We start from the raw sequence: 21549 nt of genomic DNA, 5'->3' as shown, positions 1-21549 counted from the left end.
GCCTCTTAGATGACAGGTTGTATTGGGCCTGATCTGATGGATAGGAGTGCTAGGGGGTGACAGGAGGTGATTGATGGGTGTCTCAGGGGGTGGTTAGAGGGGAAAATAGATGCAATCAATGCACTGGGGAGGTGATCGGAAGGGGGTCTGAGGGGGATCTGAGGGTTTGGCCGAGTGATCAGGAGCCCACACGGGGCAAATTAGGGCCTGATCTGATGGGTAGGTGTGCTAGGGGGTGACAGGTGGTGACAGGAGGTGATTGATGGGTGTCTCAAGGTGTGATTAGAGGGGGGAAATAGATGCAAGCAATACACTGGCGAGGTGATCAGGGCTGGGGTCTGAGGGCGTTCTGAGGGTGTGGGCGGGTGATTGGGTGCCCTAGGGGCAGATAGGGGTCTAATCTGATGGGTAGCAGTGACAGGGGGTGATTGATGGGTAATTAGTGGGTGTTTAGAGGAGAGAACAGATGTAAACACTGCACTTGGGAGGTGATCTGATGTCGGATCTGCGGGCGATCTATTGGTGTGGGTGGTTGATCAGATTGCCCGCAAGGGGCAGGTTAGGGGCTGTTTGATGAGTGGCAGTGACAGGGGGTGATTGACGGGTGATTGACAGGTGATCAGTGGGTTATTACAGGGGGGTTAGAGGCATACAGTACATGGGGGGGGGGTTTGGGGAGAATCTGAGGGGTGGGGGGGTGATCAGGAGGGGGCAGTTTAGGGTTAAAAAAAAATAGCGTTGACAGATAGTGACAGGGAGTGATTGATGGGTGATTAGGGGGATGACTGGGTGCAAACAGGGGTCTGGGGGGTGGGCAGGGGGGGTCTGAGGGGTGCTGTGGGCGATCTGGGGCAGGGGGGGGGAAATCGGTGTGCTTGGGTGCAGACTAGGGTGGCTGCAGCCTGCCCTGGTGCTCCCTTGGACACTGGGACCACCAGGGCAGGAGGCAGCCTGTATAATAGGCTTTGTATACATTACAAAGCCTATTATACACTTTACATGCGGCGATCCGGGTGCTAGTAACCCGCCGGCACTTCCGAACGGCCGTTGGGTTACAGCGCAAGGGGCGCAGAGCCAGTCGCCGGCGGCTGATCGCGTCACGAATGATGCGATCGCCGCATAACCACGCCCGCCCCCACCGGGTGGGCGTATTGCGGTCGTTTGGGCCCAGCCCTTGCCGCCGTCCATCGGCTTAAGGCGGTCGGCAAGTGCTTAAAATATACATAATGCGGCAGCTTTTCTCATAAAATAAACATAATTTGCAGTTTCCCCACAAAATAAACCTAATGCACTGTTTCTTAGAAAATGCACACAATGCGGCAGCGTCTCACCAAAAATACACAATGCACTGTTTCACCAAAACACACATTACTTATAAAATACAGCTAATGTGCAGCGGTTCCCCACAAAACACACATACTGCAGAAGCATTTCACCAAAATACACATAATGTGACAATTCCCTAAAAAAAATACATAATTTGCAGCATTTTCCAGCTTAAAGTGTACCCGAGACAAAATAAATTATGCATGCCTAAGGCTTCCTCCGGCCCTCTTCAGGCAGTTGGCCCCCTCACCGTCCTCCCCAGGCCGCCTTGATCCACTGCTGTCCGTCTTGGTAAACCTGTCAGTTGCTCCAGTTGGTTCATGTGTATGCACGGCCTTGCCATGAGACTGTTCAAAGCGCTTCATTATAAGACTTTAACCTCCTGAGCATTACTTCGCTCAGGAGGTTTTGTAGCCTCAGGGTCCCCCAGGTGAAACATATTAGATTAAATGTAATCAAAACATATAAGTTAGCACTAGGCTAGCTAGTATAGGTGCCGGCACCTTTACGGCTTAGGAGGTTAAACTAAACAGCTGCCTTTAAAAATCTACGTTTCTGACCTGAAAAACAAACAGAAGTAATAAATCCTAATGAACACTAAAACATCAATGGAGCAATCTATTCCTTCCAAAAACTAGTGTGCTCCTAAAAGAGTATCAATTTCTTTAAACCTGTTGGGTCAACCGATATACTCCTGACTGCATCTTGGCCTACTCCCGGGCTCCTCGTGTCAGTTATTATATGTGCCGAATCCTGAATTCTACTACGTTTAGTAGTGATGCGATACTTTAAGATCCCTCCTTCACTTCATATGGGCAGCTACTTTCTTTCCCTCTTCTTTTTTTTTTTTTTTTTTTCCCCTCCCCCCCCCCTCCTTCTTCCCAGTACTGACAGACTACTAGATACCTATTTTCAAATCAAACTCACTGTAACGTCACCTTTGAGTAATGAAACCTCTGTAGATGCATGTCAAATGTCATGTTTTTTATACTTTGTGTATTTTGCTGTGACACTCTGTGTGTAGTGCTTGAATTTTCAATAAAAAATCCCCTTACTAGGTTTAAAAGGCAAATTAAACCTTCAGTTTTGATCTTCATCGCTCTTAATTTCCAGAAGACTTTTTTTAGTTGAAAAAACCATTCATTCCATTTCTCAAGGTTGAAAATAACATGTGCTTTTTTTTTTTTTTTTGTTTTGTCTTGTTTTAGGGCACACAAGCAATAGTCGAATTGTTTGGGAGCATACAAGAGGTAGCTACAGATGTATGCAATGTAGCTTTTCTACCCCTACAAGAGACCACATGGATAAACATATTGAAGAGCTACATAAGAACCCTCCACCATCCAGATCTCAGGACGATATAGGTGAGTTCCAATGTTTATATTGTTGCAATCAGTATGGCATGATACTAAATTCAAACTACTGTGTGTATGTATTGCTTTTATTTAATACAGTGCCAAGTAATGTAACCTATAGTTAGGGCCTGAGCACATTAGCGCTCTTCTGTCTGCTTTTTAAAAACACATAACTGTTACAGATTGAGAAAAGTGGATAGAAGGTCATTAGGGCTCTTTTCCACTGGGTGAGATCCAATTTGAAAATTGAATTGTGCCTCTTTTGCCGATTCCAAAAGCACCGCAACGAAGATGTAAATTGTGGTGCTGCTGTCTCCCGAATTGCAATCGGCGGCCTACATAATTTTTCTGTATTTGCGCTTGTACCCGTCAGCTCACAATGGCACAATCGTTGGTAGTGTAAGTGGATAGAAAGTAGTCAGGCTATAGTGGTTCATTGTTTCCCTATGTGTAAAGGTGGCCCTACATCAAGCGATGATTTTTGGCAGCCTATCGACCTAGACAGATCTCTCTCTATTCAAATCTGATTGGAGAGAGATCTGTTGACTGCCACAATAAACCGCAGACAAATTCCAGATGATTTCAGTATGAAATCTTTTGGGAATCTGCCTAGTGACGTTACTTTGTGGCCACCCCTGGCCACATCCCCCTCCAACTCATAACCCCCTCCCCCCCCATCATGTTGCCCGTGCATTAATACTCTACCTGTCTGCCGCTGTGTCCACACCCTTCTTCTGGAGTGCAAATGAGGAGCAAGAGTGCAGAAACGTGCGGACAGGTAAAGTATTGATGTACGAAGGGGTAGCCAGGGGCGGACTGACCATTTGGGCACTCGGGCACGGACTGAAGGCCGGTGGTCGGGGGGGGGGGGCCGCCAGAGAGCCCTGAGCAGGAGGGGAGGCAGCCAGTGAAAGAGGGCGATGGGCATAGCAGCGGAGAAGGGGGGGGGGGGGGAGTCCCCCCTCCTTCCCTCACCTTGGGGTCCCCCTCCCTGGCTCTCCCCTCCGTAATGTGTAAGTGTCGCACAGCGACTGACAGCGGGCGGGGACTTACCACTATTACAGCCACCGGAGGAGGCGCTGATCTGTGTGCCGCTAGTCTGGTCTTGAGTAGACCAGACTAGCGGCACACAGATCAGCGCTCCCTCCGGTGGCTGTAACAGCGGTAAGTCCCCACCCGCTGTCAGCCGCTGCGTCAACACTTACACATTCCGGAGGGGAGAGCCAGGAAGGGGGGCCCCAAGGTGAGGGAAGGAGGGGGGACTTCCCCCCCACCCCCTTCTCCCCTGCTATTCCCATCGCCCTCTTTTACTGGCTGCCTCCCCTCCTGGGGACACCTATAGACCTAGCTACGTATACTGGGGGCACTTATAGACCTAGCTACATATACTGGGGGCACTTATAGACCTAGCTACATATACTGGGGACACCTATAGACCTGGCTATACTGGGGACACCTATACACCTGGCTGCATATAATGGGAACACCTATACAGCTGGATACATATACTGAGGACACCTATAGACATGGCTACATATACTGGGGACACCTATCCACCTGGCTACATATACTGGGGACACCTATAGACCTGGCTACATATACTGGGAACACCTATACCGCTGGATACATATACTGAGGACACCTATAGACCGGGCTACATATATTGGGACACCTATCCACCTGGCTACATATACTGGGGACACCTATAGACCTGGCTATACTGGGAACACCTATACACCTGGCTACATATACTGGGGACACCTAAAGACCTGGCTATCTATACAGGAGACACCTATAGACCTGGCTATCTGTACTGGGGACACCTATAGGCCTGGCTACCTATTCTGGAGACACCCATAGACCTGGCTACCTATTCTGGGGACACCAATAGTCCTGGCTACCTATTCTGGGGACACCTATAGACCTGGCTATCTTAAGTGGGGACACCTATAGACCTGGCTACTTATACTGGGGACACCTATAGACCTGGATACCTGCACTGGGAAAACCTATAGACCTGGTTACTTCCAATGGGGATATCTTTTGACCTGGTTACATATACTGGGGGCACCTATTTTGGGGGAACTGCTGCCAGATTAACTATTTTGGGGGAACTGCTGCTGCCAGATTAAGTGTATTTTGGGAAACAGCTGCCAGATTATGTGTATTTTTGGGGAACCGCTGACAGATTGTGTATAATGGGGGAACCGCTGCTTCCAGATTCTGTGTATTTTGGGGGTACCACTGCTGCTACATGTAGTTTTGGTGATCCACTGCCAGATTACGCATATTTTGGGGAGCCACTGCCAAATTATGTGTATTTGGGGGAACCGCTGCTGCCAGATTACGTCTATTTTGGGGGAACGATGGCCATATTATCTGTATTTTGGAGCAACCTCTGCCAAATTGCATGGATTTTTGGTGAAATGCTGTCAAATTACATGTATTTTGGGGGGAAGCACTATGGCAGAGTTCAAACTTCCCCGGCAGACCTTTTACACCACTGCTAAGATCATGTATATTTTGCCCCACCCATGACCACGCCCACATTCTGTTGCGTGACCACACCCATTTTTCGTGCGGCGCAGGGGTTTTTATCAGTATGAAATATCACAATATAAAATGGTTACGGTTGTCAGTAAATTATTTTAGTCTGTAAAAATATAAAGTGAAAGGTGGGTGTCACGGACGATTGCGGGGACGCAGGCGCGTCCTGGAACCGCCCGTGAAGAAAAGCGATCGCACTCGATTCTCTGCGTCGATTGCGCTTCAAATCGATAGAATCTGGATTTATTGTGTAGGAGGTCTGCAGTCCTTTCTTAGCAGAGGAATAGCATCACCTTAACTGCAGGATGGCCCTTTTGATATGCTAATGAGCCTGGGCCCAGAGAGTCCCTGGCTTCAAGCTGTGCTGATGGCCCATCCATCAGGTATAAGGTGACAAGCAGCTGGCAGGAAGACTGGCCCTGTGACTGCTGATCAAGCCAGAGGTGTAAACTCAAAGTTGTCTAAGCAGATTTCACATTCAGATGTTAATTGAAGGAGCCAACAGGGCCTTTCATCGACAAGAAGCAGACACAGCTGGACTCCAGTCAGGCTGACTCCGGCCTTAGCAGGAAGAAATGAATGTACAATATAATCTTTTGCCCATTTACAGAATACAATAAATAGGGTGGTTATGAGAGCGGTATCATTGGATCCGTAGGGTCATGCTGGATCTCTTGATACCAGTCGAGAGGGGCCCGGGGCCCCTACCACCCAGGTATGAATCTACTCAGGACCCTGATCTGATGCACTAGCCATGTCAGGTATCATATTAATCTGTATTTTCCTCCAAGTATGAAGCTGTTACCCCCCTAAATGTAACGTGTATGGTTCAGGAGTTACAGCAATTCATAAGTTTAGCTCTAAAATCTCTCAGAGGGAATGAACTGTCATTTGCTGGTAGCTCAGAGGGGGCTGGCCTTGCCACACCCCCAAACCAGCTTCATCAAAAGCACAGAGCCAGCAGGCGGGCTGGGTCCTCCACACTGAACCATCTTGCACTCATCAGATGCCAGCTTGAGGATATGCTGGCATCCACCTGGTCTGAACTCTGAACTCTGGACTTTGAAACCAAGGACTTTATGATTCTTCCCACAATAAGGACATCTTTCCAGGAACTAAGTATTTTTTCTCCCTTCTTTTATTTTTCATACTGGCTATTACTGTTTTCATAATTGTTGATTTTCATTATTGTCTGTATATATTAATTATTTATATTGCGTGAATAAACGACTTTCTCCAAGTCATTCACTTTCCGCTACCCTGCTTATCAGCACACACAGAAATGATCCCGGGTCTCTGAAGATACGCTACTGTTTGTTTGTTGTTGGCTAGACAGAATATCGTGTGTTTAACCGTTTTATTCGCAGGATTAGTCAGTCAGTTAGTGGGCCCCACGGTCCCATAGTAACCGCGGTGGTGGCAGTTTACTCTGAACCAGTAGGTGACGTTGTAATCACCCGTGTCTCACAGGCTCCCTTCTGAGTTGTCTGCGGCTAATTCTTAACGGTTCCTGCGCATTGACTGCGACCAGAGTTCGCACGATCTGTGCGCTGGCACCGTTTAGAAGGCTAAGTGCGGTCAGCCACTGAGGGCTCCTGTGACAGTGGTAGGCAGCGGTGAGACCTGTGTTGTGCTGAAAGTATCTGCGATAGCGCTAGCGCTATCGAGAAACGAACTAATTCGTTGGTGTAGCTGGAAGGCAATATATTTTTTATATATACAGAGAGACTGTGTAGCCAGTACCCCTTCCCCAAAGTTTTATTTTATTTGGCATGGAAATGTCCGGGAACTACCAGAACATGTGCCTAGCAGACCTGGAAAATCTTTGCGAAGAGAGGGGCATTGGCATCCTCCGCAAGACAAAACGGGACCTGATAGCAGACTTGTCCAGATGGGATGCCCAGCAACTGCGGGAGCCGGGAGTGTCCGCTGAGGTGGATACCAGCCCATCTGACAATCAAGGGGAACCAGAGGCTGAAGATCTTAGGCGTACAGAGGTTGAGCATCCTGCGGGCCCTGTTGCAACAGTTACGCCAGAGACTGTCAGTATGGACCCCAATCCCAGAGTTTCTGACATTACTCGCCCGGAACTGGCCAGTACTGGACTGTCCATGGGTGCTGACCCGGTAATGCAGCAGGCATTACAAAAGCTGATGGAGACTGACCTGGACAAGTACATGCAGTACATGGAAGCACGAGAGGAACGGGAGCGGCAAGCTGCTGCTGCTGAACGCCACGCAGAGAGGGATGCCGCTGAGCGGGAGCGCCAACGACAGCATGAGCTCAACATGGCAAAGGTTCAACAGGCCAGCCGGAGTTCACCGCCCAGCCTCCCTGCTGAAGGAGCTGCAGCACCCGTAAGTGCAAAATTTAAGTTTGCTAATATTGAAAAAGACACAGACATTGACTTGTTTTTGCGATCTTTTGAAAAAGCATGCCGTCAGTATCGTCTGTCCCAAGACCAGTGGGCCAGACATCTGACACCTTTGCTGCGCTACAAAGCGCTTGATGCCTTCGCAGAATTGCCTGCGGAGAAGGATAATGATTATGCTGCTATAAAAGACGCTATCATTACTAAGTACCAGCTGACGCCAGAAGCCTATCGCAAAAAGTTCAGGGCCTGGCAGAAAAAGTCTTCTGATTCGTACCGAGATGTGGTCAGCAGCTTGCTCACCACACTCCGTCAGTGGACTCTAGGCCTCACCAAAGGGTCTTATGGCGTCCTGGAGGACTTGATAGTCCTCGAGCAATTTCTGAACATTTGCCCTGCTGATGTACGCCAATTTGTGCTAGAACGCAAGCCGGCTTCAGCAACTGTCGCTGCAGACCTTGCTGAGACTTTTGCAACTACCCGGGTGGCTGATACCCGCAGAACTGTCCCATCCAGCTGGAGAGGAGGTCAGCCCAATACCTCGGCAGACCCTCCTGCCCCTGTGAGCCGTCCGCCACAGAGGCCACCCAGCGCAGCTGCTGCACCCAGGCCTGCAGCGCCTGGAGAGGTCACCTGTCACTACTGCCGCCAGCCCGGACACATGAAATTCGACTGTCCGGAGCGGAGACAGACCCCACCAGCACCTGGATCATCTGCATCACCTGCACCTCACCCACAGCAGAGGCAACCCGCCAGCGAACCACAGCCTGGATCATCAGATTTTGTCCTGTTTGCCCGCGGAAAGGAAATCCGCGACCGAACCGACCAGCAGCAACTTGTTAGAGTGAACGGCAAAGTTGTCACCGGATTTCGAGACACCGGGGCTGACATCACGTTAGTTCACTCACACCTTGTGCCAAAGGAGAGCATCAGCTCCAGCCGATCCCTTGCCCTTACTGGGGTAGAAGGCACCCTTTTTCACATAGCCCATGCCAGAGTGAAGCTGGATTGGGGAGTGGGAGGGGTCCACGAAAGGGTTGTTGGGGTTATGAAGGATCTCCCAGTCCCTGTGTTGCTAGGGACTGATTTGGGCAAGCTTGTGTCCTACTATGAACCTGCCACGACCGCCTTGTCGCTCACGGAAGGAGACGGACTCTCCACCCACCACCAGGTACTTTATACACTTGGGGGAGCACCAGGGGGAGGTGGGTTGAATGTGCCCAGTTCAAGGGTACCAGGTTCAATAGTGCCTGCTTCAAAGGCACCTGAGTTTGATGTACCGACTGTCTGTTGTGATGATGCTGTAACTGTACCTGAGTTTACTGTACAACCTGTCTGTAATGAAAAAATGTCTATACCTGTCAATGTCATTACTGCATGCAATGATGATTTGAGTAATGTCCGTCTGTGCCATTCTGACAGTGTACCGGTGCTAGCAGTACCGCGCAGCTGCACTGCTCAGAACCCGAGCTCAGGACAGGTGGAGGGGGTTCCGGCCTCCTCCCCCTCCTCTGACCACAGGGATGAGACCTTTCAGCCGCTGGCCTCGTGTGACATGAGCCAGTTGGCTGAAACTGACAGCGCCATATTCTCAGCCGCACTACAAAGTGACCCAAGCCTGGAGGTGCTCAGGCAGCAAGCCGCTGAGCCCCTCGCAGACGGGGCCGCTTTCAAGGTGTACTGGGAAGGTGGGAGACTGTACAGTGAGTCTGTACAGCCCCCTACAGGTAGATCCCACGCGGATACCAAGTGGCTTGTGGTCCCGAGTGCGTTTAGGGGACATGTGCTGAAATCCGCACATGGTAATCCTCTGACCGGGCACTCGGGTGTCCGCAAGACACTCGCCGGTATTCGGAAACAGTTTTATTGGCCCCGGATGAACAGGGATGTAGCCAACTACTGCAGGGCATGTGCCGTCTGTCAGGAGCTGGGAAGGTCCAGGGATTCCCGCGGGGTTCCCTTAGGTCCACAGCCACTCAGCAGGGGAACCCTGCGTGGGCTGGCTGTTGACCTAACCAACCCACTGCCCGTTGTCCGCAGTCCCGGCAGACACCACGTCCGACTGCAGTGGCGCAAACGCCCTGTCCAGAACGGTCCATGTTGGGTCAACCCTGAGGGTAGCCGACCGCGACCGGTCCAGGGGAACCGAGCCACAGGCTCCAATAGGTTTTCCCGCCGTACCGGCAACTCGAGACCCGTCAGCCAGGTTAGCGGCGCCGCCACACATCTTGCGGATGAGTGGCTAAGCCACGGACAAGGGGGGGGGGGCTGTCACGGACGATTGCGGGGACGCAGGCGCGTCCTGGAACCGCCCGTGAAGAAAAGCGATCGCACTCGATTCTCTGCGTCGATTGCGCTTCAAATCGATAGAATCTGGATTTATTGTGTAGGAGGTCTGCAGTCCTTTCTTAGCAGAGGAATAGCATCACCTTAACTGCAGGATGGCCCTTTTGATATGCTAATGAGCCTGGGCCCAGAGAGTCCCTGGCTTCAAGCTGTGCTGATGGCCCATCCATCAGGTATAAGGTGACAAGCAGCTGGCAGGAAGACTGGCCCTGTGACTGCTGATCAAGCCAGAGGTGTAAACTCAAAGTTGTCTAAGCAGATTTCACATTCAGATGTTAATTGAAGGAGCCAACAGGGCCTTTCATCGACAAGAAGCAGACACAGCTGGACTCCAGTCAGGCTGACTCCGGCCTTAGCAGGAAGAAATGAATGTACAATATAATCTTTTGCCCATTTACAGAATACAATAAATAGGGTGGTTATGAGAGCGGTATCATTGGATCCGTAGGGTCATGCTGGATCTCTTGATACCAGTCGAGAGGGGCCCGGGGCCCCTACCACCCAGGTATGAATCTACTCAGGACCCTGATCTGATGCACTAGCCATGTCAGGTATCATATTAATCTGTATTTTCCTCCAAGTATGAAGCTGTTACCCCCCTAAATGTAACGTGTATGGTTCAGGAGTTACAGCAATTCATAAGTTTAGCTCTAAAATCTCTCAGAGGGAATGAACTGTCATTTGCTGGTAGCTCAGAGGGGGCTGGCCTTGCCACACCCCCAAACCAGCTTCATCAAAAGCACAGAGCCAGCAGGCGGGCTGGGTCCTCCACACTGAACCATCTTGCACTCATCAGATGCCAGCTTGAGGATATGCTGGCATCCACCTGGTCTGAACTCTGAACTCTGGACTTTGAAACCAAGGACTTTATGATTCTTCCCACAATAAGGACATCTTTCCAGGAACTAAGTATTTTTTCTCCCTTCTTTTATTTTTCATACTGGCTATTACTGTTTTCATAATTGTTGATTTTCATAATTGTCTGTATATATTAATTATTTATATTGCGTGAATAAACGACTTTCTCCAAGTCATTCACTTTCCGCTACCCTGCTTATCAGCACACACAGAAATGATCCCGGGTCTCTGAAGATACGCTACTGTTTGTTTGTTGTTGGCTAGACAGAATATCGTGTGTTTAACCGTTTTATTCGCAGGATTAGTCAGTCAGTTAGTGGGCCCCACGGTCCCATAGTAACCGCGGTGGTGGCAGTTTACTCTGAACCAGTAGGTGACGTTGTAATCACCCGTGTCTCACAGGCTCCCTTCTGAGTTGTCTGCGGCTAATTCTTAACGGTTCCTGCGCATTGACTGCGACCAGAGTTCGCACGATCTGTGCGCTGGCACCGTTTAGAAGGCTAAGTGCGGTCAGCCACTGAGGGCTCCTGTGACAGTGGGAAACACTGGTATGGGGGCCCCATAATCTCCTATTGCCTGGGGGCCCCATGAGTTGTCAGTCCACCCCTGGGGGGGGGGGACATGGTTGGGGGTTTCCACTGCGTTCGCCGTTAGGGATTATCACGTGGTGTTACCACCAGCATGTCTGCCTGATATTTTCCAGCATGTCCAATCGTACATGCAACCAATTTTGGGCTGAAATGGTTTGAATTGTTATTTGGGTATTCTCTTGGTGGCACCGATTTTTCAATAAGATTCGATAATTATGGAATGTGATGGTCGATTGGCCGCCAAGTCTAAAGATGTATGGCCACCTTAAAGGACAACTGAAGTGAAGGGGGGTATAGTGGCTGCCATATTTGTCCTTTTAAGCCAGTGATCTGCAAACTTGGCTCTCCAGCTGTTAAGTCCCACAATGCATTGCGGGAGTCTGACAGCCACGATTCATAAAGGCAAATGCATTGTGGGACTTGTAGTTCCTTAAAACAATGGTCTGCAAACTTGGCTCTCCAGCTGTTAAGTAATACCAGTTGCCTGGCTATCCTGCTGAACCTCACGGCCAGGGGCAGAGAACATGCTCTGTGTCCCATCTGCCCACCTAGGGTTCTCTTCAAGCAATACCAGTTGCCTAACTATCCTGCTCTTTTCTTTTTCTCTCTCTCTCTCTCTCTCTCTCTCTCTCTCTCTCTCTCTCTCTCTCTCTCTCTCTCTCTCTCTATCTCTCTCTCTCTATCTCTCTCTCTCTCTCTCTCTCTCTCTCTCTCTCTCTCTCTCTCTCTCTCTCTCTCTCTCTCTCTCTCTCTCTCTCTCTCTCTCTCTCTCTCGCGCGCGCGCGCTTTATCTTTATTTCTCTTTCTTTCTCTCGCTCTCTATTGCGCTCTCTCTCGCTCTCTATTGCACTCTCTCGCTCTCTATTGCGCTCGCTCTCTTGCTCTCTATTGCGCTCTCTCTTCCTCTCTCGCTTGCTCTCTTGTTCGCCCTTTCTCTCTCGCTCTCTCTTTCTCTCGCTCTATCTCCTCCCCCATTCCCCGCTCTCTTTCTCTATCTCTCTCTCGCTATCTATTGCTCTCGCTCTCTATTGCGCTCGCTCTCTCGCTCTCTATTGCGCTCTCTCTCTTTCTCGCTCTCTCTCTCTCCTCCCCATCCCCCCCCCTCCTTTTGCTCACTCGCTCTTGCTCTCTCGCGCTCTTTTTCTTGCTCTCTTTCTCTCTCTTTCCCTCTCGCTCTCTCTCTCTCGCTCTTTATTGCGCTCTCTTGCTCGCTCGCTCGCTCTCTCTCGCTCTCTTTCTCCCTTTCTCTCACTCTCTCTTCCTCCCTTTTTCTCTCTCTCGCACTCTTTCTCTCTTTCTCTCTCTCGCTCTCTCTTTCTCCCTTTCTCTCTCTCTTGCTCTCCCTTTCTCTCTCTCTCTCGCTCTCTTTCTTTCTCTCTCTCTCTCTTTCTTTCTCTCTCTCTCTCTCTCTCACTTTCTCTTTCTCCCTCTCTCTCGCTCTATTGCTCTCTCTCTCCCTCCCTCTCGCTCGCTCTCTCCCCCCCCCCCCCCCCGCAGTTGTGGACACTGAAAAGTGGACACAAATGAGTTAGTGGGCTCTAGCCCTACTACTTTTAGCCATAGACCCTGAATAAGCATATGTAGGTCAGGTGTTTCTAACATTGTCAGATCTGACATGATTAGCTGCATGCTTGTTTCTGGTCTTCCTTCAGACACTACTGCAGCCAAATAAATCAGCAGGGCTGCTGATAAAAAGCAAGTAAACATGGCAGCCTCCATAACTCTCACTTCAGTGGTCTTAGAGTGTAGAGTTGTTCACTTTAAGATGTTGGTAATAATTGCGTCTTTGACCAGCAAAGAAAACGATATTCTACCATTCTGTGAACAAACAATTCATAATCTTGCACTGTGATTATGCATTTTATGAAGGGATCTACCCAAAACAATACAAAAAAATGTAACCGGTTTATTAAACATGACACAAATGCTTGGCTGAATAATGTGAGCAACTCCTACAGTTTTTTAATCTAGTTCTCCTTGCACTTGTTTTGAGAAATCTACGTCATTTCCTCTCCCTATTTTTGCCTACCTTGCATAATCTGGACACTTTGCCTTGTTTACTCAGGCTTTAAAAGGCTGAAGAACAAGAAATAAGTAATCCTGCATATTTGGCCTGACTATTTAAAAATTGTCTTTTAGGTGGAAAACCGGCACTTCTCACCTGAATCGTATGAAAGAATTTCTAAAAGGTTAGTGAAGTGGTAAATTCTCACTGCAGTTGCATGCATGGTACATTATAATCTCGTTTTAATAAACTCTGGTATAGTAAACTACCTCTCCAGGTCCCAGCCAATCTCCATTATAAGTCTATGGGAGCAACGCCCAGTCAACTCTGATATACTAAAACTTCTGTTATAGTAAACTAATTTTTTTTTTTTTTTTGGCCCCTATGTGATGCTGACTCTGGATATAGTAAACAGTGGGTGGTGCATGCGTTGTATGTCCGTGTGAAACCCATGGTCTGCTGCTCCCTTCAGGCTGATTGCCAGTGAGTTGATGCCTGATGACATTTGTAAGACAAGAATGGCACAGGCACTGGATATACAGTACTGTACAAATAAGCAGCCCGGGGAAAATGAGGAATAATGTGAACATAAACAAGAGGATACAGTGCTATCACTTCCATTTTAATTTGGTCAGTAATCACTGATAAAAGTATTATTACAGTCCTCCCATGGGATTGTACTCACTCCTGGGTATCTCTTCCCTTATTGGTGATGACGCTCCCGGTAGTGTGTGGAGCGTAGTACAGGCTACTTTCACTTGTAGTGCAGGACGCACTGGACCTACTCGCTGCAAAACTAAGGAGAGTGGAGAGGAAAAGGTGAAGTTCTGCCTGCAGAGGTATCGGAGTTACTCGCATTACAGATGCGAGTGGATTATCGTGATTGGCTGCATTTTAAAGAGAGGCTTCATGATTGGCTCAAGTGTGAGCAGAAAGTTTTGCAGGACACGTGCTGCAAGTCGCGCCCTTTGGTGGTACCACTTACAGGAAGCGAGTGGCTGCTTCTATTCAGTGACTGCTGCAGTTTTTAAGGAGCCCTGGATACTGTACCAGTGATTTGTGAAACCCTAAGGTTTATTTAACCTTGTAGTCCATCAAATGTGCAAGTGCTTCTACTGTACCTCCAATGGGAGGACAGAATTGCTTCTCTGCAGCAGAGAATGTACCGGGGCATGCTGGGCAATTTCTAGCACAATTTCTGATATAGTAAACCACTATTTCTGGTCCCTTGGAGTTTACTATGAGATTATACTGTACTTGCCACATCCTACTTACTATACTTTTCAGACTATAAGACGCTCCAGACTAGAAGACGCACTGAGGTTTGGAAGGCAAAAACCAGGGGGAAAAAAAATAAGCCTTGGTGCATCCATGGTCCAGGAGTGTCTTATGGACCTTTACCCCCTCCCCAAGATGTTTCTAAATTACACTGCCCAGCTACACTAACCACTGCTGCCCCCACCAACTATACTACACATCACAAATCCAGTGATGCCCCCTTACCTCAGCTACACTACAGAAACCCCTGCTTCCCCCAAAAAACTAGCTATGCTAACCACTACAATTTCAATAAGACCTATCTCGCCTATCCAGCCCGGGTGGCATCTTCTTTAACCAGTTTACATCTTCTTCTTTAACCAGTATATTCACGTCGTTGCAAGTGGCTCCTGAAAGCCACCCGACGTGAATATAAGTTGCTTTCGTTTAATGAGCACAGCAGGCGTGCTAGCACAGCGGGTGTGCTAGCACGCTCCTGAGCTTATTAACCTCCCTCCCCCTAACTACACTATACTGGCATCCCTTCCCGGGGCTCCGATTTCCCACCCCTCGCCCGATCTCCTGTAATAACCCCCCTCCATGTTGACCTTTGGCCCTTTAAAATTACCTTCTTACCCCCAAATGCCAGGTGTCTTTCCCCCCCCCCCCCCCCTGCAGAGTTGGGCGCAGGGAAGCATTACAAGTAACAATCTCTCACCTGACCTTGTTCCTGCGGTGATCGCAATCCTCTCCCTGCAGTGCCGCTGTCAGCCTCACTATGCTGAATGAATCGGGTCCCGGCTTGATGACATCATCAAGCCGGGACCCGATCCGGTCAGCATAGTAAGGCTGACAGCAGTAGTGCAGGGAGGAGATCGCGATCGCCGGTGGAACAAGGTCAGGTGAGAGATTGTCACTGGTAATGCTTCCCTGCGACCAACTCTGCAGGGGGGGGGGGGGATGAAGACACCTGGCATTTGGGGGAAAGAAGGTAATTTTAAAGGGCCAACACCTGGCTTTCCATGGGGGGACACTAATTAAAGGGCACACAGTTGGCTATCAATGGGGGGGGGGGTAAAGGGGCACACACCTGGCTGACTATGTGGGAGGGGGGATAAACGTGCACCTCTGGCTTATTGGGGGGGGTGTTACAGAGGCACATATGGCCAACTATGGGAGAGGGGGGATATAAAAAACACATCTGGCTAACTTGGAGGTGGGGAGGATTAAAAAGTGGCCCATCAATTAAAGGGAAGGTTTACGGTCCCCCAAAAAAATAAATAAATAAATAAAAAAATAATAATAATAATAAAAATGCTAATCCACTTACCTGGGGCTTCCTCCAACCCGTGGCAGGCAGGACGTGCCCTCGGCGCTGCTCCGCAGGCTCCCGGTCTCCTCCAGTGGCGCACCCGACCTGGCCAGGAAGGCTGCCAGGTCGGGCTCTTCTGCGCTCCAAAATGCGCCTCACGCGGGGGTGCTGACGTCCTCCGGGCTGTACGGCGCACAGGTCGGGTGCGCCACCGGAGGACACCGGGAGCCTGCGGAGCGGCGCCGAGGGCACGTCCTGCCTGCCACGAGTTGGAGGAAGCCCCAGGTAAGTGGATTAGCTTTTTAATTTTTTTTAGGGACCGTGAACCTTCCCTTTAAAGAAAAACCCAAAAACACAAAATGGAAAAAATGCACCTTTATTTCCAAATAATATATTGTCACCACACATTGTACTAGGATCAAACGGGCAAATCAAATGTGTGAAAATAAGTGCTACTGTAGATTAAACCCAAACTATTATGGCTGAAAACTGAGAAATAATTACTTTTTTTTTCATTTTTTTCCCCTTATTACCTTTTAACGTATTTTGGTTCCTGGTCGTAGAAACTACGTCCAGGAACCATGCGCGCTCCCGCAGGCGATCGCGTGTGTGCACGCGCGCTCCTGGCCCGCGGTTCGTTAGCCAGGCAATCAGTGAATCGGGCTATGGTGCCCGATCACTGATTGTTCTCCCCCGCTGAAAAAGCGACAGCTTCTCTCGGAAGCTGTGCTTTTTCTGGCTGTTCCCTCCCCGATGCGTCACTCTAAGCGTGTTACGCTTAGAGTGACGTCATGTAAACAAACTCATGGCCGCCATCTTGTGGCCAAAAAGTAATACTACAACTGAAAGTAAAAAAAAAAAAAAAATTAACACACATTTACATTATAAATCTATTGTTTACCTCCCACCCTCCCAAAACTACCCAAATAAAATTTTTACTATAAAAAAAAAACCCATTACAATAAAAAAAAACATAAAAAAACCATGTAAATATTTACCTAAGGGTCTAAACTTTTTAAATATCAATGTAAAGATGAAATATTTCTATACTTTTTTTTATTTTAAACTTGTAAATAGTGATAGATGCAAAATGGAAAAAATGCACCTTTATTTCCAAATAAAATATTGTCGCCATACATTGTGATAGGGACATAATTTTAACGGTGTAATAACCGGGACATATGGGCAAATACAATATGTGAGTTTTAATTATGGAGGCATGTATTATTTTAGGGACGCAAAGTGGTTAAAAAGCAACTGGGCCCAGTGTGGAGGTCCAGGCTGTAGACTCCCAGAGCGGCATAGCAGCTGTCCCTGTAATGACCTGTAATCCTTGTTCCCTGCAGTGCTTGTCATCTGATCAGCTTTCACATTGTCCCTGTGGTGAGGCAGCAGCAGCATCCGCAAGGTCTAAAGTGTTCCCTGCTTCAGCCTTTAGCCTGTCCCCACAGCAATAGCGCAGCCTGATATGAAGTTTCCCTGCATCAGCAATCCTACTGTCCCTGCGGTGAGGCAGCAGCACCCCGACCTAAAGTGTTCCCTGCATCAGTGTGATCCAAGCAGTACAGGACAGCTTCAACTAGGCATAAATCGAATTATCAGCTAGATAAATCGAATTTAAATCGAAATCGTGATCACCAAGCTCACAATTTCTGAATCGTCAACGTGGCAATTTCTGCAATTACTTTATTTCCACATGGGGAAGTTTGAAGAAGTGGCTTCAAACTTCCCCCAAGTCCTGGCACGTGCGGCCCGCAGCATCGGCAGTGTTGGAAATACCTTCTGACAGGATTCAAGAGCTTTCTGTCCTCTCTCGCCGTCTGCCGTCTCTTGACTCTGCCGTCACATGACATACAGGAAGTATGCCATGCATTAGAGTATGCAGGAGGCGAAGTAGATAGACGGGCATCGCTGGACTCGTGCTGGAAGGTATGTCCAGTACTGCTGCAGCTTGGGAGACAGGGGACACAGAGAGACCCAGAGGGTGCGCAAAGAGAGAGGGGGACAGGGATGCACAGATGGGGAACAAAGCTTGATTTGAAGGAAATTGTGAATCGAATTGAAATCGTGATTTCAGACAGAAATCGCTCAATTCAATTTTTCCTAAAATCGTTCAGGCCTAGCTTCAGCCACTATAATGGCAGAGCCCTATGAGGCCTCCGTACTGCATTGTTTACTGGCACCCTCCAATGACCTGTAGCGCACTTGCATCGGGGTCACGGGCTGATGCCAATAAACACAGTACAGAGGCCTCATAGGACTCTGCCATTATAGTGGCTGAAGCGGTCCTGTACTTCTCGGATCACGGTGATGCAGGGAACACTTTAGGTTGGGGTGCTGCTGCCTCGCCGCTGGGACAGTATAAAGGCTGATGTGGGGAAACTTCATATTGGGCTGCTGCCTCGCTGCAGGGACAGTATAAAGGCTGATGCGAAGAAACTTTAGATCGGGCTGCTGCCTCCTTGCCACCGGGACATAATTGCTGATGCGGGGAAACTTCATATCAGGCTGCTGCTTCTGCTGCCTCACCACGGACCTCATGGAGATCAGAGAAAGCCCATCATCAGACACATGCGCCCGGATAGGTAAAAGCTGCATTAGGACTATAAGACGCAACAACTTTTTTTCTCCCTACTTTTGGTACTTTTGGACTCTTATAGTCCGAAAAAAGAGGGTAATAAAATGCCTGGTTTCTACGTCAGATGTGTAGGTGTTCAGCCACACTGCAGGCGTAGGGCTGCAGCCATGGCCATGCAGAGTGCATGGGGGGGAGGGGAGCAGGTCGTGGCATGTGTGGGTGATACTTGCATCACTGTTCAGCGCCTGTTGGGTAACAGGCTAAAATCACAAGTAGACAGTAAAGGTTGCTGAAAGGTTAGACAATTTATTATGATGTGATCTATGCCAAGCAAGGACTGAAAACCCTAAGTGATTTCTTAATAAATTCAGGCCAGGTCTGTAGTATAACATCCATCCAACTCAGAAAACCTTTTGTAAGTGAAGTCTACTGGGGCATTTACCAAGTCCTGGTCTACACTGAAAAGTGCAGCGATGTGTGTACTCGTACTACATTTTTAACATCCAGAACAATTTTTGTGTTCAATCAGTGAAAGTGTGTGTGTGTGTGTTCCCTCCTCCCTTACTTACTCAATTGAGATGGCACTCAGATACATGGTTTAGTGCTTCTTGCCTGGTTTTTATACAGCCTTTTATACATTTTGCTTGTGCCTTCAGAGGTTACATAGTTACATAGTTATTTTGGTTGAAAAAAGACATATGTCCATCGAGTTCAACCAGTATAAAGTACAACACCAGCCTGCTCCCTCACATATCCCTGTTGATCCAGAGGAAGGCGAAAAAACCCTTACAAGGCATGGTCCAATTAGCCCCTAAAGGGAAAAATTCCTTCCCGACTCCAGATGGCAATCAGATAAAATCCCTGGATCAACATCATTAGGCATTTCCTAGTAATTGTAGCCATGGATGTCTTTCAACGCAAGGAAAGCATCTAAGCCCCCTTTAAATGCAGGTATAGAGTTTGCCATAACGACTTCCTGTGGCAATGCATTCCACATCTTAATCACTCTTACTGTAAAGAACCCTTTCCTAAATAAATGGCTAAAACGTTTTTCCTCCATGCGCAGATCATGTCCTCTAGTCCTTTGAGAAGGCCTAGGGACAAAAAGCTCATCCGCCAAGGTATTGCCCTCTGATGTATTTATACATGTTAATTAGATCCCCTCTAAGGCGTCTTTTCTCTAGACTAAATAAACCCAGTTTATCTAACCTTTCTCGATAAGTGAGACCTTCCATCCCACGCATCAATTTTGTTGCTCGTCTCTGCACCTGCTCTAAAACTGCAATATCTTTTTTGTAATGTGGTGCCCAGAACTGAATTCCATATTCCAGATGTGGCCTTACTAGAGAGTTAAACAGGGGCAATATTATGCTAGCATCTCGAGTTTTTATTTCCCTTTTAATGCATCCCAAAATTTTATTAGCTTTAGCTGCAGCTGCTTGGCATTGAGTACGATTATTTAACTTGTTGTCAATGAGTACTCCTAAGTCCTTCTCCAAGTTTGATGTCCCCAACTGTATCCCATTTATTTTGTATGGTGCTAGACCATTAGTACGTCCAAAATGCATGACCTTACATTTGTCAACATTGAATTTCATCTGCCATGTATGTGCCCATATAGCCATCCTATCCAGATCCTGTTGCAATATGACACTATCTTCCTGAGAGTTAATGATTCTGCACAATTTTGTATCATCTGCAAAAATAGCAACATTGCTCACTACTGCATCTACTAGGTCATTAATAAATAAATTGAAGAGCACTGGACCCAGAACAGACCCCTGTGGGACCCCACTGCTAACAGTCTCCCATTTTGAGTATGATCCATTGACCACAACTCTTTGTTTTCTGTCCATTAGCCAGTTCCCTATCCATGAACACAGACTCTTCCCCAGTCCTTGCATCCTCAACTTTTGCACCAGACTTTTGTGGGGAACAGTGTCGAAGGCCTTTGCAAAGTCCAAGTATATCACATCTACAGCATTCCCAATATCCATATTAGCATTCACTACCTCATAAAAGCTGAGCATGTTAGTCAAACAGGACCTGTCTTTAGTAAACCCATGTTGATGCTGAGAAATAAGATTATTTTCTACTATGAAGTCATGTATAGTATCTCTTAGTAACCCCTCAAATAGTTTGCATACAACTGATGTTAAACTTACAGGTCTATAATTTCCTGGATCAGATTTTTTGCCCTTCTTAAATAATGGGAAAACGTGGGCTGTACGCCAATCCACTGGGACTCTGCCAGTTGCAAGAGAGTCACAAAAGATAAGATAAAGGGGTTTATCTATAACTGAACTTAATTCCCTTAAGACCCGAGGATGCATGCCATCCGGGCCAGGTGCCTTGTCTATTTTTAATTTATTTAGTCTTGCCTTCACTTCTTCCTGCGTTAAAGGGGAACTTCAGCCTAAACAAACATACTGTCATCAAGTTACATTAGTTATGTTAATTAAAATAGATAGGTAATATAATCTCTTACCCACCCTGTTTTAAAAGAACAGGAAAATGTTTGTGATTCATGGGGGCTGCCATCTTTGTCATGGGGCAGCCATCTTTTTGGTTGAAAGGAGGTGACAAGGAGCAGGAGACACAGTTCCAACTGTCCTGTGTCCTGATTACCCCTCCCAGCTGTACACGCTAGGCTTCAAATGTCAAATTCAAAGTGTAAAAAAAAAAAATTGCACCAAAACAGCAGAACGAGAACAACAAAATCAGAAATCCCATCATGCTTTGCACAGCATCAGGGGAAAAAAGCCCGGGCAGTTTTCTTCTGTGCAGCTAAAAATGAGGTTTGTATAAGAGAAACAAAGTTCTGATGCTGTGAAACTGTTGAAGAAACACAAAGCCTTTTCAGTGCTGCTGAGTCGATTTTTAGTCCGGAGGTTCACTTTAAGTATTTAATATTACAGTTAGAAGATTGAGACTCTTCCGCCTCTGTAGTTTGCAACAGTGCTGTTTCTTTTGTGAAGACAGAAGCAAAGAAAGCATTTAATAA

General features: G+C 47.9%; 1 protein-coding gene across 1 annotated transcript in view; it reads left to right on the top strand.

Moving 5' to 3' along the window:
- LOC137508566 (zinc finger protein 414-like) overlaps window positions 1-21549 on the top strand; it is a 96524-nt gene that overhangs the window by 69822 nt on the left and 5153 nt on the right. The window contains exons 6-7 of the mRNA XM_068233762.1: window positions 2535-2690; window positions 13533-13582. Coding sequence (XP_068089863.1) covers window positions 2535-2690; window positions 13533-13558 — 182 coding nt within the window. The 3' untranslated portion in view covers window positions 13559-13582. The remainder of the gene's footprint in view (window positions 1-2534; window positions 2691-13532; window positions 13583-21549) is intronic.

This window comes from Hyperolius riggenbachi, chromosome 1 (assembly GCF_040937935.1).
Source record: "Hyperolius riggenbachi isolate aHypRig1 chromosome 1, aHypRig1.pri, whole genome shotgun sequence".
NCBI lineage: Eukaryota > Metazoa > Chordata > Amphibia > Anura > Hyperoliidae > Hyperolius > Hyperolius riggenbachi.
This window is presented reverse-complemented; position numbering and strand designations above follow the sequence as displayed.